The following is a 14204-nucleotide window of genomic DNA, read 5'->3' as shown; positions in this document are numbered from 1 at the left end:
TAACATGCCCAAAATACACGCAATCTTCATAACTAATTTCAACTGTCTTGTCGCCTAGTCTTTCATTGGAATCTATTTTTTTAAGTGACAATTTTTTTATCAAAATGTATTTGGGGCGAAATTTTTGATTTTGTTTCCCAATTTGATTTCTCAACAAATGACTTAATTATTAATTAATGAAGTGTTATTTAAACTTTTGACATAAAAAAACTAACTATCTACATATGAACAGTGCGTTAGAAATCCAGTTGGTTGGGGCTTATGAAGTCCTTTCGATCTTGAATCTATTTAACTCATAGTGCCCGGTAATTTTGCCTCAAAACAATTCGCCTAAGGATATTTTAACAGTAAAACCATTTTTTCAAGAATATTTCCCCTTAATGTTTAAATAAATGAGGTATATACGTCGTTTGGTTGAAATTGATGATCCCTTTGAATTTTTTAAATCACAATATAAAATATATTTTTTACTATAAAATTATTAAATGTTTGTTTTCCCTTGGAATTATGATCATGCCTCATATTAAGATTGTTCGTAAATCCATGAGTTTTTTCTAGTATGAATATTCAATCATGTCTTATGATTATAGAAGTATTTAGCACTTTCCTTTGGAATGGTTGTTTTTTTATTATACTAATTTTATTACCTATTTTATTTCTCAGGTTAGAATTCATTACATTGCGAGATTTTGCTGGTGTATGCATTGAAATTTTGGGACAGGATTCCATCATTTTTCTATCAGAAAACAATTATTTAATGCGTTTTTTTATAATATACTTTACGTAATTTGATTACAAAATTCCAAAGGAACATCACTTTTAACAAAAATAAAAAAAAATGACCTATAAATCTCACTTATTGACAGGGTCCACGGAAAGTTCTGTTTAATGTTTATCAAAGTACTAACGATATAACTAATTAATTCATTTGTATATAATTATAGACATAGGTTGACACAAGTTATAAAATATTTGACATAACTTTCATTCGAAATGGTAACCCTTTTTCTTGACCACATCCCAAGGTTTCTTGTGCTGCACACACCATGTCCACAGGGATGAAGTCCCAGAGAGCCAGTTTCGCGTTCTGTTCATAAAAATTCTTGCTGGGGGTCACACAAGTTCTGCTCTCAAGAATGGACCACATGGAGTAATCCATGACGTTTAGATCAGGGCTGTAGGGAGATAGACTGTCTTGTCCTAGAAGCCATTCATATTGGCCTCACACCACTGCTGCGTCTCTCTGGATGTGTGGGAGGGACGCCATCCTGTTGGAAGGTTCCAGGGAACAAGACCTTCCTCCAGGATGGTGCTGATGTACCTCTTGGTGTTGATCTTCATCCGGCTGGCACAAACACCAATAAGGATATCCCGTTCTCAGTCACAAACACTCATACCATCATAGACTGTGATTTCTACACTCTGTTGACTCCAGTTCAACAAGCTCACCTTTTTTGGCCAGGTTGACGATCATTTTATGGGTTAAAAGCCTGTTCCACTGTGAAAATCGTCTCAGTACTGAACACTTTGTTGGGAGCTGTACCAGTCCATAGATTCGGAAGAATCTCTCAAGTCTTTCAGCCATGACAGGTGCTGTTGCTTATTCAATTTGTATGGATACATTCCAAGGGTAATCTCGGATGAGATCTCTCATTGTTGTTGCACCCATGTTGAAATCCTTGGCCATCTTGGTGAGATTCCTCCTGGGATTTCTTCCAATCCTTGCCTTAATTTCCTTGACGTTTCCGGGCGTCCTTTTTGACCTTGGTCTGTCCTTGATAGATTGATTCTCCTCGTACCTCTCAATGTTTCTCTTAATAAGTATGGTGTTGACCTCCAGGCTCTTCTGGTTCCTCAAGATGACTGGTCGAAATTTGTCTTAGTTTCGACGACACTAGAGTTCAAACATAATATATCACAACCTTACATATTTTAATTGTATTATATAAAGTTAATCTAACTGGACTTTCCGTAGTCCCGGCATATATAATAATAAGGCAAAATATCTTTGAGCCCAAATGTCATTAAGGGGTAATTACCTACCTTAAGATCCACAACATTATCTTTCAGTAAATCAATCAGCTTTTTTATTCTAATACGAACAATACATAGCATGTACAGCTCTACCCCCTACCTATGTTAAAACATATGGAGTGTCGAACAAAAACATGTGTTCATTCTCTATAATATAAGCAAATCTTTCATTTTAATTTTTTTTTGTAATCAGTTACCAACTTTTAATATTTTTCCACATTTTAAATCTATCTATAAAATACAAATATATACACTTTCCGATTTGTCCATGTGTCAAATACAACTGTCATTCCAAGGTCACTTAATGATTCGGAATGAGATTGTCCACGACTGATTCGTGACTACGTGGAAGGAATAGCTATATATCTACAATATTACAGAGAACTTATAACACGTAGGTTATCTCCTGCTTTTTTTTTTTTTTTTTGAAAAAGTAGATGAGTAAAGTGTAATAAAATACTCAGTGCAAATAAGGGGCTATCCTCTTTAAGGATACAATTCCCAAACACTTAAGTACATGAGATGGAGCAATTAACTTCTTATTTCAAGACGGTGTCGTTACTAGATTAATTTTTTTCTCTTGGGATTTTTCTGGGTAACTTTTTGACCCAACTTTGAGAGCTTTTGAAAAAATGTGATTTTTTTATAACATTTGTTCAATAAGAGATGAAGATTTTTTTTTTTTTTTGAAACAATGAATCAAACACTGTCTTTTGAACAAATTGTACTCCTATTCCCTAGACTCCCGTAGTCACGTATCCAATTTTAGACAAAAATATTCGGGCCATCCATATTACTTTTAATATATAACAAATTTAGAATTTTAATTTTTTTAAAAGGGTCTAAAAGGTATTTTATACTTTCTTTAACATCCTCATTTGAAGAATAATCATATTTCCAAATTTTGTATTGAATTAATTATGAATCTACCTCAAAATTAAACTTGTCCTCTCTAAAAAATGATCAATTTTTTAGCATATGCCCATCATCACCTGATTTAACCCCATTGGAGGCTACATTACCATAATAGTAGAACCATCTGTGTAGATCTCAGAGCTTTCATTACATAAGCAATTATTAGTTTGCAAAGTGTTATTAATTGGCAACCTAAATAGTTTTTTTCCCTTCTAAAGCTGTAATCTGTTTATCTTTGGTTTCTTTTTATTACATACAGAAAATGCTTAGGATTCACATGCCTAGCAATTATACATGCAAGAGTAATGCAGACTTATGATGAAAAAGAAAGAAAATACTTATAAAATATGTAAATACAAGAAACACCTGATGCTTGCAGAATTGAAAAAAATAAAGAAAGTAGCAATAGACAGAGGAGAAAGAACGAGAGAGATGGTTTTAAAATAATATACGGTGTAACCTTGATTTACGTTCCGTAAAAAGTCGTTGATCTTTTTGGGGGAGTCTTTCCTTTTTTAAAGATAGCATTTTTAAGGGGAAAACTTTGGGAAGAAAGGTCAAAGGGCTTTCTTCCCGTATGACATATAAATAATGTGATTTAAATGCTGTTTTTACCAAACCCTTGAACCATGAGTCCATAGCTCTACCTAATACATATTTAAAATAGAAGTAAGGAATGAAAAACTATGTATAGAGGGTCTGTTCACATCCCTGGATCTATAATTACAAGTGTGCGATCAATAATGACATGAATTCTTCCTCATTTATCTTATTATTATTATTTAGAAGGAAAGCCTTTGGTACGAGTGCTTAAAGTCTTGAGTGGTTCTCCCTCTCAACTACTCCTGCAAATTGTATGTATTCCAAGTATTGGGTAACTTTCCGAGACCATTTCGTAGAAGATGCGTTTAAATAATGACATTTCAGTTTTAGTCAGTAAATGAGTTTCTACTTCTTTTATATTAAAAAATAAATATAGAGAAGGCATGTAAAATAAGCCTTTTTCTCATAAACTCCTTCCCCTCAGAAAGGCTACCCATTATATATATATGTAAGGCACAATTTGAAGTAGGTACAAGTATAAGAGGGAATATTGCCGAAAGAAAGAAATATTTTTCTCCCGAAAAAAAAGAAAAAAAAAGAGAAAGAGAGAACCACCGCATACTCATAAAATGTGTGTATTTTTTGTTTCATAGCTAGAGAAGAGAGAGAGAGAGAGAAAAGAAGAACTAACGAAGGGAGAAGAAGAAGGAAAAAACGAGAGAGAGAGAGAGAGAAGAAAAGAGAGAGAAAGCTCCCTTCTTTAGGGATCTCAAGTCCAAAAATAAGTTGATATTTAGTAGTGTAGAATAGACACGAAAGAGTGGATCTCAGGACACTCACTCCATGAAATTAAATAACTGACATTGAGCATAGAAGTGTTGCGCAAGGATGAGTTCAAGCCCTCAAAGTGTTAGTGGTGAAGAAGCCTCAACCTCCCGATTAAACGGTAGCGGTCCCGTGGTGCATTCCCTTACAGCGAATCCCAAGGATCGTGATTTAACCCACATCGTTCCTCTCCAGAGCCGTTGCAGCTATCATCCCTGTTTCTGTGAGGAGAATGTTTGGAAGGTTGTGGATGAAGTGAGGAGCAGGGCTCCAGGGGAACTAAGTAAGACGAGTGTGATCTTTGTATCGAATAAGAAGCAAGTGGTTCCCCTATGGAGGCAAAAAGCTGGCCGAGAAGATGACAAATTGGTCATTTGGGATTATCATGTCATATTCATTTACAAACCTGACGAGCGTTGCCTCGTGTATGACTTGGACTCTGAATTGCCCTTCCCCACTTATTTCCATAAATATGTCACGGAAACCTTTCGCACGGATGCAATCTTAAATCCAGAGTATCATCGGTTCTTCAGAATCATTCCTGGAGGCGTCTTTTTGGAGCATTTTGCATCGGATCGAAGACATATGAAGAAATCTGACGGAACCTGGGTCAAGGATCCTCCACCTTATCCCTGTATATTACCTTCCCGTGACCGCAACGACGATGACAAAACCCCTTCTTCTGTGACTCATAATCTAGATAAATATATTTCAATGGAACAATCCAATGACGATCGATTTGGTCAAGTCTTGGGTCTTCAGGACTTTATTAAGAAATTCTTTTCTCGTTGATTTATCGTTAATTTCTCGTTATTCACTTATATTATTATCAATATTTTATTACATCTTTATGATATTATTATTTACCTATGCAGTGTATGATCAAAATACACTACATAATTCTTTTTTTTGTTATTAATTATACATACATTTACTTACACAAGTGATATTCTTTCATTATATACTATAGCTACATATGTATATAACATATTATATTATACATAAATTTATTTTGCCGCTCCGTTTTTCCCGAATCTTTTTTTTCAAATTGAAAAAAAAAAGAATAACAAGACAAAATGTTTTCTATCATTCAAGTAACTGCTTATTAATTCATTATTATCATACAATCCTATTATTATATCATTAATTTTGTGTGATTCCCATATTTTGTTATAAAAAAGTACAACAAACATTTTAGCCGTTGATGCCAAGTCAATCAAATCTATTTTGCATGGACATCCCATTTTATATCCATCCCACTCTTATGATTATCATTATGTCATCAAGTCAATACTTGAAGCTCTACTTTTGTTCCAGTTGGAACAAAAGGTTGGATGATACTTTTGAATATTTTAAATTCGCTTTTATTCATTGCTTATAGTAATATCATCATCATCCTTCATTATTTAATTATCATTCCTTATTATTTATTATAATATATTGTCCTTATATATATTACAATAATTGCCTTTATGTTAATACTATCAGTATGGATACAATTATCAATTCTACTACAAACAAACTAAACTTTTCTTGCTCATTCATTGTAATATTAACATGAAATTTATTATATTCCACACATATTTATTAAGATAAAAATGAAAAAAACAGTATTTTTTATTTGAAAAGTTTCGTGTTTTTATCAGTATTATACTTTTATTATATACTAAAGAGTTTCGCGAAGAAAAGGTTTTGTTCTTTTTGAAGAGTCACAATAAAATGCATTGATATTATCAGTCTACGTTCTATTTATTTCTTAGTCATTGGCAATTTATTTTAGGAGCTATTAAAATAACTCATTATTTGACATAATAGGATGAAAGAGGCTATCAGTTAGCACGGGTTATGACCACACTTATTCCAAAGCATCATTTAACGCACGGGGGCGTCCGTATGGGCGAGCTACAGGGTCTGTATCCCCTGTCACAAATTTCATGAATTTTTGCTTTTTAACTAAAAAATTTAATATTTGAAATTTAATTTAAAAAAAAAATCATTTTCTGTAAATAGCTCTTGATTTTTGAAATCTTTCTCAGAAAAATTTAATATTAAGTTTTTTTTTTTGAAATTTGTTCAAAAAAAATTTTAATTTTCTATGAATATCTATAGATTCTTGAATTTTTTTTTGATAAAATTTATATTTGGAGTCTTAGTTATTTTTTTTTTTTTGTGAACAAGTGTGAATTTAGAAATTTAGGGGATAGCGGCACCTGTTTATTTTTAATTATGTTCGTCATTGCTTCTACCCAAGGAGGATGGTCATAAGGTTAATCGTATATTAGTTTGCTCCATTTGACCCTATCATTTTTGGAGTTTTTTTCTCTTGTCATCATATAACATGCTATAAGTATCTAAACTTATTGCTCCAAGTCCACCTATATATTTTTCCGTGCATATTCTGTCGTTTTTTATGTTTTAGTACGCCTTATGTATTCATTTTCACAAACTTTTGACTTATCGTTTGGTTGTAGTTTGTTACTTTGAACTAATGGTTCAGGTAAGGAATTAATATTTGATTTAAAACTTTTATTCTTAGGCTCAGATTGTGGTTTTTGGTGCTTAATATCCGTTTTTACAGAGCATTTTCCGTATAAGTGGTATACCTTTCGTATGTACTTATTTTGTTCACTATAATTCCCAAAAGATCCACCACTTCTTCCTCCTTTTTCTTGCACTTCCAAGTTATTTAAAATGGGTTTTCCGGCATAGTCCTCATAAATGTAGATTTGTTTCATTTTGTTTGCAGTTCACTTGGGCATTTAAACTCCTCTAATATCCTTACGAAGTTAAACATATTTTTTTCCATGTTTATTTTCCTCAAATAGGAACGTGACGTCGTCTGCTTAAAAAACACTTATATAAATTTTCCCCAATTTATATTCATACCATCTAGTATATACTCGGTTCTTAACTATAGTTGTCTTATTGCCATGTTAAATAGTACTGGGTTTATATATCCTAAAGGTATATTTAAAGTATGGAACTGATGAATTATATGATCGTGCTTAATTGTATCCAATGCTTCTGTAAAGTCAATAAAAACTGTAGCCATTATTTCTTTCTTTTGTCCTACTATCTTATCCATTCTTGAACAGATATAGAGCTAAATCGCTGATTGATATGTTTTTTCTAAAAACCAAGCTGTGAACTAGGTAAACCTTCTTTTAGAATTGGGATCATTCTCTCGACAAATAATCCAAATAAAATTTTATAATGTACACTTAAGAGTGTAATAGGTATCAAATTATGTACATAATTTGTGTGTGTTTTTTTTTTTTTTTTGAAGAGTTACATATCTAATTCCTTCCTTCATTTCTTCTGGAAGAGATGGCGGTAAAAGTAGTTTCTTAAAACAGGGATTGGATGAGGACACTTTTCATAAAGATCTGCATTTATTCCAGATGGGCCGGGGGATTTTCTTTCTTTTAACTTTTTGATCGTGTATTCGTATATTTCTTTAATGGTAAATTCCTTTAGCAATTTTTTTTCGTTTAATAGATCATTTAACCTCGAAATCAAATTTTAAATTTTTAGTAGTGTTTTCAGATCCATCGAATATGTTGTTGTAATAATCCTGTACAATCTTCTTTATCGTCTTTCAGGTGTTCTTCATCATCATAAAGGGATAACTTGTTGCAGCTATATCTTTATTCGTACATCTTAATTACGTTGATATTTTTCTTATTAATATTTCGATTGATTTTCCTTTCTTTTATAAATGCCTATTGTGCTTCTTTCTCCATAATATCTTGTATATAGATTTCTGAGCTCTCATTTCTTGACTGTAGTAGTTAAATATTTTTTTCTTTAAATGACTTTTTTTTTTGCCTTTCTTCCCCCTTCATCCGTAAGTATATAATTTATTTTTAGGTGCATTTTGTTAATTGCATTGGATATTTCCTCGCCTTTATCCATGTCATCGTGTATTTCTTGCAACATTTGCTCTATTTTTAAACAGACATACCCGGATTTTAGCAATTCATTATTCATTTTCCAGTATTTTTTCCTTTTCGGTTTTGCAATATTTACAATTAGATATTTGTGGTCAGATATAACACCACTTTTAAATACTCTTAAGTTTTCTTTCATACAGGCTATTTTTATTCGTGCTGATAATTTTTTTGGGTAAGTTTCTGTTCTATAAATAGGCATGGTTTTGATTGTTTCGAACTTTTCCAATGTCTATAATACTATTGTTTTGGATCCAAGCTTCAAAGGCAACAACATTTGCGTGGGGTTTGGCATAGTTTTTTGTTTCCTCTTTTCATATACTGGAAACATTAAAGTCTCCAGTAATTATGTCTGTGTTATTATCTTTAGGGGTTACTTTTTCTATGAAATTTTTAAATGATTTCCCCAAGGGTACATATACTGATTTTACAACAGAACTGCAACTAAAGATATCCATCTTCGCCTCTATCTTATTTCCATCGTCTATTTCTTCCGACTTCCTTGAAATCAGCCTTTTGTGTACGAGTAGGACAACTACTCGACATTGGGGATTCCCCTTGCCTTTGCATGCTTTAGTAAAATAAATATTAAATATTTGGTCGAATATGTCGTAGTCTAAATTATTCATTATACTAGCATCACAGCAGGCAACCATGTCAAAATAGTTAAGGAGTCTAACTTAGTCGTAAAATCTTTTTCGCTTACTAAACTCCAAAATTTCATTAACATTTGCACTCCATATTTTGAAATTTTTCGTCATGAAATTTGGATTTGGTGGCTTTATTTTTATTGTCTACTTTGTTGTATACATTCCCCAAACTTTTAACAGACTGAACACATATGTTCATTTTCTGCTTGCTCATCCTCTATTTCTCCACAATTGTGCATCTCATTCCCTAAGTTTAGATAGGGATTAAGCTCAATCAAGTCTCTACCTCCAAAGGGAAGTTGATTTAATTTTTTCTGGATTGGTATTTTCCTAATATTTGTTTGTTGAAATCCCGATATTTTGTCCGCTTTCCTTTCATTTTCTACTTTGGTTATGTCTTCCAGGCATAGCTGGGCTTTTTTCTTGTTTAATTCTATTATTTTTCTGTTGTTCTCGATTTTTGTACTAAAGTAATATCATATTCTTCATTTTCAGGAGCATCCATATCTTTTCTTACTTCTTCGCATTCTGCACTAACAGTCTTATTTTCCTCTAAAATTAAGTTGGTTTCCATCTTCATTAATTCTTTTCTGTCTTAGTCCAAGCCAGCCTGAATAATAGTATTTTGTGGTCAATTTTGAAACTTTTTTTGAACTTTCGTCCCATCCTCTAAGGATGTGATAAGATACTTAATTGAATAAGTTTCTCTCTCCTTTGTATAGTCTATATAAGTATAATTAATTATAAATACTTTCATTCTTTTTGCTCAAACACCAAGCCCCCCCTTCCCGAATATAATCTTACAGACGCCCTGATAAGAGACTTTATTTTAAAAAAAATCAAATATCCTCTATCATATTATTTTACTTAAACGATGAAAATGAGTTTTTTGAACGTTTTCAAAGCAATGCCGTGTTCTTTTATTCGGATTAAAAAAATACATTTACACAAGGAAGAAATGTATTTAATTTGAGAATGTAGATTGATATAATAGCAGGATGGGATTTTTGTAGAGAAAAACACACACAATTAAGCGGTAAGAAAAGGAAAAACGGTTGGAATTGCATTTCATTTATTTTTGCTCATTCTTTAATAGATCGTTGTGTTAAAGAAGAATTATCACCTATTTTTTTTTGTCCTCAATTGTTTTAAAAATGCATAATAAAATGTATGTTTTTAAATATAATTATAATAACTAATGTTATTTAAAATGTAGACGGTTCTTCTTATTGCAGAAGTAATTCCTTTTCGTCCAACATTATGACATTACACGCAGCTGATGTTAAGAAGGGTTTAATTTAGTAATACAACAAATCTCTTTCCCACAATATCCCCGTTCTCTACAAAAATAACATACCTACTAATAGGAGTCTAACTATCACTTTTTAGAAAAAAAAAATAAGAACTTCAAAAACTTCACTTAATTTGTACAATATGCTTATACAAGTTAGAATTTAAACAGATTCTTCAACTTGAGAAGCCGTTTAAGGAGCGTCCAAAGGATCTTTAGTTTTTGTTTTGTTTTTTTTAAATCCAAAAATTAGTTTTTTTAATATTTTTGTGTTAAATTTTTTAATCATGGCCAAAAAAAAAAAAGACTTCTAAAAACAAAATTGGGGGTCTAGGGCTACATACTGTAGACGCCCCTGCTTTTTCAAAATAATATGTTTTAATTGGGGATAGCTTCTTTTGAGGTCTTCGCCCGCTTTTTACAGTTCCAGTAGGACACTCCATCTGTGATTAAAACTTTAACTTAGCCCCAAGAAACGGCCATCCAAAGGACCCATCAATATAGATTTCATTGATCGTTCCCGGTTGTCTTTATTCTCATCAACAGCTATGGAAATATCCTTATCTTCAATTTTCCCTTTAATTTTGGAGATTATATCCTTGCTGACAACCTCCACTAATCTAGTTAGAGTCCTTCTACTGCGGATAGTTCCATCGGCATATTTCTTCATAAACTTTGAGAAAATGGGATTATCCAGGATGAAAAAAGTTAGAGTACAGGAAACTAGCATCTTTAAGAGGTCGGTGTTAAACATGTGAGAATCATCATGAGTCAAATGTTGTTCGTATGCATTCGTATTCTGGATGTGGGACGAGGACATTAAGTGTCGTTTGCCTTTGGATGGGGGGTTGTAAGAGTATTTACATTGGCATATTCGACAAAATATTTTGATGTCGTCTGATAGGTAGCTCCAAATTTCATGGCCTCCACTAATTTCAATCCAGGTGTAGGGAGAAATTTTTTCGATATTTCACTAATTTTATTGTACAAACTCAAATGCACTCGGTGAACAAAAGATTCCTTATGGAGATGTTAGCTCAACAATAATGCGAGAAAGAATAAATAAATAAGAAGTAAGGGAAAATTTACCAACTGTTTTCCTTTTTTAACCTCAAAAGAGTAATTTATTTGATCAAACAGTCCAGTTTTAATGATGGTCTAACCATGTATTTCTATTAACCTTCGGATTACATAGAAGCTATATGTAAGGCTGAATTGGAAGGTTGATATATAATCTTTTATAAAATCTTGGTGAGATAAAATTACACAGCAGATAATAAGTGTTAATTTTAGGTACAGTCATATTTTGGAACGAATTTGGAACTATCCAAACAAATCCTAGTTTTCTAGAATTTTATCAAGTTAACCAATCAATTAGCTTAGATTAATTTGGTTCAAATCGTATGTTAGGAAAGTAGAATCATGCTTCTACCGAGTGTCAAAAAGTGATGAGACCTTCTAAAAACACAGTTTTGAATTGGTATTATTGATTAAATCTTAAAGTTTATATTATTTTTGAATAGCTTAGATTCAAAACCTTTGATTGATATACATCTTGTAAACAAAAATTATGTATATGTCGCGATGGAGGCAAAAAGAGCCATCATAGGCAATTTAATCCAGGGCAGGAGGACCACCTTGGACATCATGAAGGCCTTAAACGTCAGCAAGACCACAGTCTGTCGGGTCAGAAATTGTTTGGCTAATGGGGACAACTTTAAGGACAAACCCAAATGTGGTAGATCCACCAAATTGAAGCCTGAAGACATCATAGAGGCCTTTAAGGTCAATCCAACGATGAAGATATCAGAGTTCGCTTGGAAGAAGACCATACGAAAGGCTAGAGGAAGGTCACTTAGAAGAATTGAAAGGCCACTCCTGTCCCAACATCATAAAGATCTCCGTCTTTAGTTATGTCTACAACTCTTGAATGATGTGAATCACAACATCAACCGTGTAATTTTTTTCTCTTATGAAAATACCTTAACCATTGACCCCGTCTACAAAAAGCAAAATGATCGGGTGGTATACTTTGGCAAGGCTGACAAGAGTATCAGGAGAGTCATCAACATAAAACATCCGGCCTATATGATTGGTGAAAATTGAAAAAAAATGCCTGAAGACTTCCGTTAACCAGCATTGGATCATCATGAAAAAAGGCAACGTTGTCAATTTGTGCAAGGGTTCCAGAGGCGGTTGGAGGCTGTCATTGAGGCTGATGGTGGGCCAATTTATATTTAATGTGCATTGTTATACTAAAAAATATTACAAAAGAAACATTTTCTTGTACAATATCTTCCTGATCAATTATAAGTATTTTAATGACTACTTAGAAGCAGGTCTCTATACTTTTTCTACACCCTGTAGTAGTAAGGTTGATTAATAATAAAGTTTTTAACATAAGTTAATTTCTTATGTAACGATTTACACGCATTTTGTCAAAGCCAAACTCCAACAAATAAAATTTTTAACACCACTTCAATGCATTCGTTTCAGTTTAGTATTCAACTACATCGCTCAAATTACAATATTAATGGACCAGATATAGTCCTACGTTCAAAGATGTGTTCAGTCGGAGAATATTTTCACAAATATGACAAAATATTCATAACTCTATTCAAATAATAAAATATTATTTATCTAGCTGCAAAATTTCAAATTATTCTATGCCTACTCCATACCTGTTAAATTAAATTTAATCAGATAATCAGGATTCCGTTAAGTTATTCGTTGAAACACAGTACATTAGTGATGCAGTACGGTGTTACCTCGCCAATACAAAAATTTACAGGGTATTTTGCTGTATCTTATCAATGTTTCTGCATCTTTTCTTCTATTCAGTGTTCTGAATGTTGATTGGTGGAATTATAATTAGCTCCATTATACTCAAAAATCCTTTTACAATAGTTCCAAAGTTGGAAAGAATTGGCTAAGAGCCAACTAATTTTTGGGCATCTTTTCTTTCTTTTCAGATGAAAGTTTGCGTGATACAATGAGGGTAACGACGCGGCAGAGGTTAGTATTTCTGACAACCTGTCCCATCCCTTATATCAAAAGTCAAAATACAACCTGACACATTGTTAAATATATTTTTTAGATTAAAAAAAAAGAAATTATTTTGGTCGTACGTCAACCCAGCTCTGTTGTTTTTCCGATTGCACACAGACCATGTTCAAAAGGCTTGAAATGTAAAAATAAAGTCTGAATTATAGGAGTTGGTTTCTTAAAATTGTTAATTTTAGAGAAAATTTAAGAGTAAATACCATTAGAATCAGTGGAATGGAACATTAAAAATGGGATTTTAGCGTTCAAAGTTTTTTTTTAAAGCGTACCATTCATTGAACGTGCGTTCTGCAGAAGGCCGATAAATTTTGCATTTGGTTCACAAACCTGATCATAACAACATACGTTCATTCATATGTTGTACAACATGTGTATCTGTTTATCCGAAACACACTTTAAAAACAACAAACTTGACAAATTAATACCTACTCTGAGGGGTTAATTATTTGTCTATATTTTCAAATTTAAGTTCCATGAGAATCCTACAAACAGTTAATATTCAAGTAAGCGTGATTTTTGTTAACCACTTGAGTAATCACAACAAAATAACTAGTGATAGGAAGATTAATCGGAATCGAAAAATCGGGTCTTTGGTCTGGAATCGGGATCGACTCAGGGAAAATAATGTTTAATTTTGGGATTTCGATTCTTATTTATTACTGGTATTTGATAATTGCAACTTTACAAAATGTAGGAAAAATAAATAAACCCCGCCCCCAAAAAAAAAAGAATTTTTGCTTTTCACTAGAAAATTTAATACTTGAAAATTTAATTTTTCAATTTTTTGTGAAGAACAATGTATTTTTAAATTTTTCTCAACAAAATTTTATATTTGTTTTTTTTTTCCTAAAAATTTTATGTTAGAAATTTAATTTTTAAAGATGAAATTGGGATTTTTGAAATTTTATTCCAAAAAATTGAATATATGAATTT

The 14204-nt window shown here is 32.2% G+C and overlaps 1 protein-coding gene and 1 long non-coding RNA gene across 2 annotated transcripts; one reads left to right on the top strand and one right to left on the bottom strand.

The window, feature by feature from the left end:
• Positions 1-868: 868 nt before the first annotated feature.
• On the bottom strand, positions 869-2366 carry LOC139905784 (uncharacterized). Its single transcript, XR_011780833.1, has 2 exons — positions 2044-2366; positions 869-1894 (listed from the first exon to the last, which is right to left on the bottom strand). It is a non-coding gene; the product is annotated as an uncharacterized lncRNA (long non-coding RNA).
• A 1825-nt stretch (positions 2367-4191) lies between these two features.
• On the top strand, positions 4192-6053 carry tun (N-terminal glutamine amidase tungus). The gene has a single exon (XM_040715171.2). The coding sequence runs from the start codon at positions 4381-4383 to the stop codon at positions 5107-5109; it is 729 nt and encodes a 242-aa protein (XP_040571105.1). The 5' UTR covers positions 4192-4380; the 3' UTR covers positions 5110-6053.
• Positions 6054-14204: the final 8151 nt, after the last annotated feature.

This window comes from Lepeophtheirus salmonis, chromosome 6 (assembly GCF_016086655.4).
Source record: "Lepeophtheirus salmonis chromosome 6, UVic_Lsal_1.4, whole genome shotgun sequence".
NCBI classification, from domain to species: domain Eukaryota; kingdom Metazoa; phylum Arthropoda; class Copepoda; order Siphonostomatoida; family Caligidae; genus Lepeophtheirus; species Lepeophtheirus salmonis.
The sequence above is the reverse complement of the archived record's forward strand: the minus strand, read 5'-3'. Positions and strand labels throughout refer to the sequence as shown.

Coding starts and splice junctions, on each gene's coding strand:
- tun (XM_040715171.2), top strand. CDS start 4,381: ATGAGTTCAAGCCCTCAAAGTGTTAGTGGTGAAGAAGCCTCAACCTCC.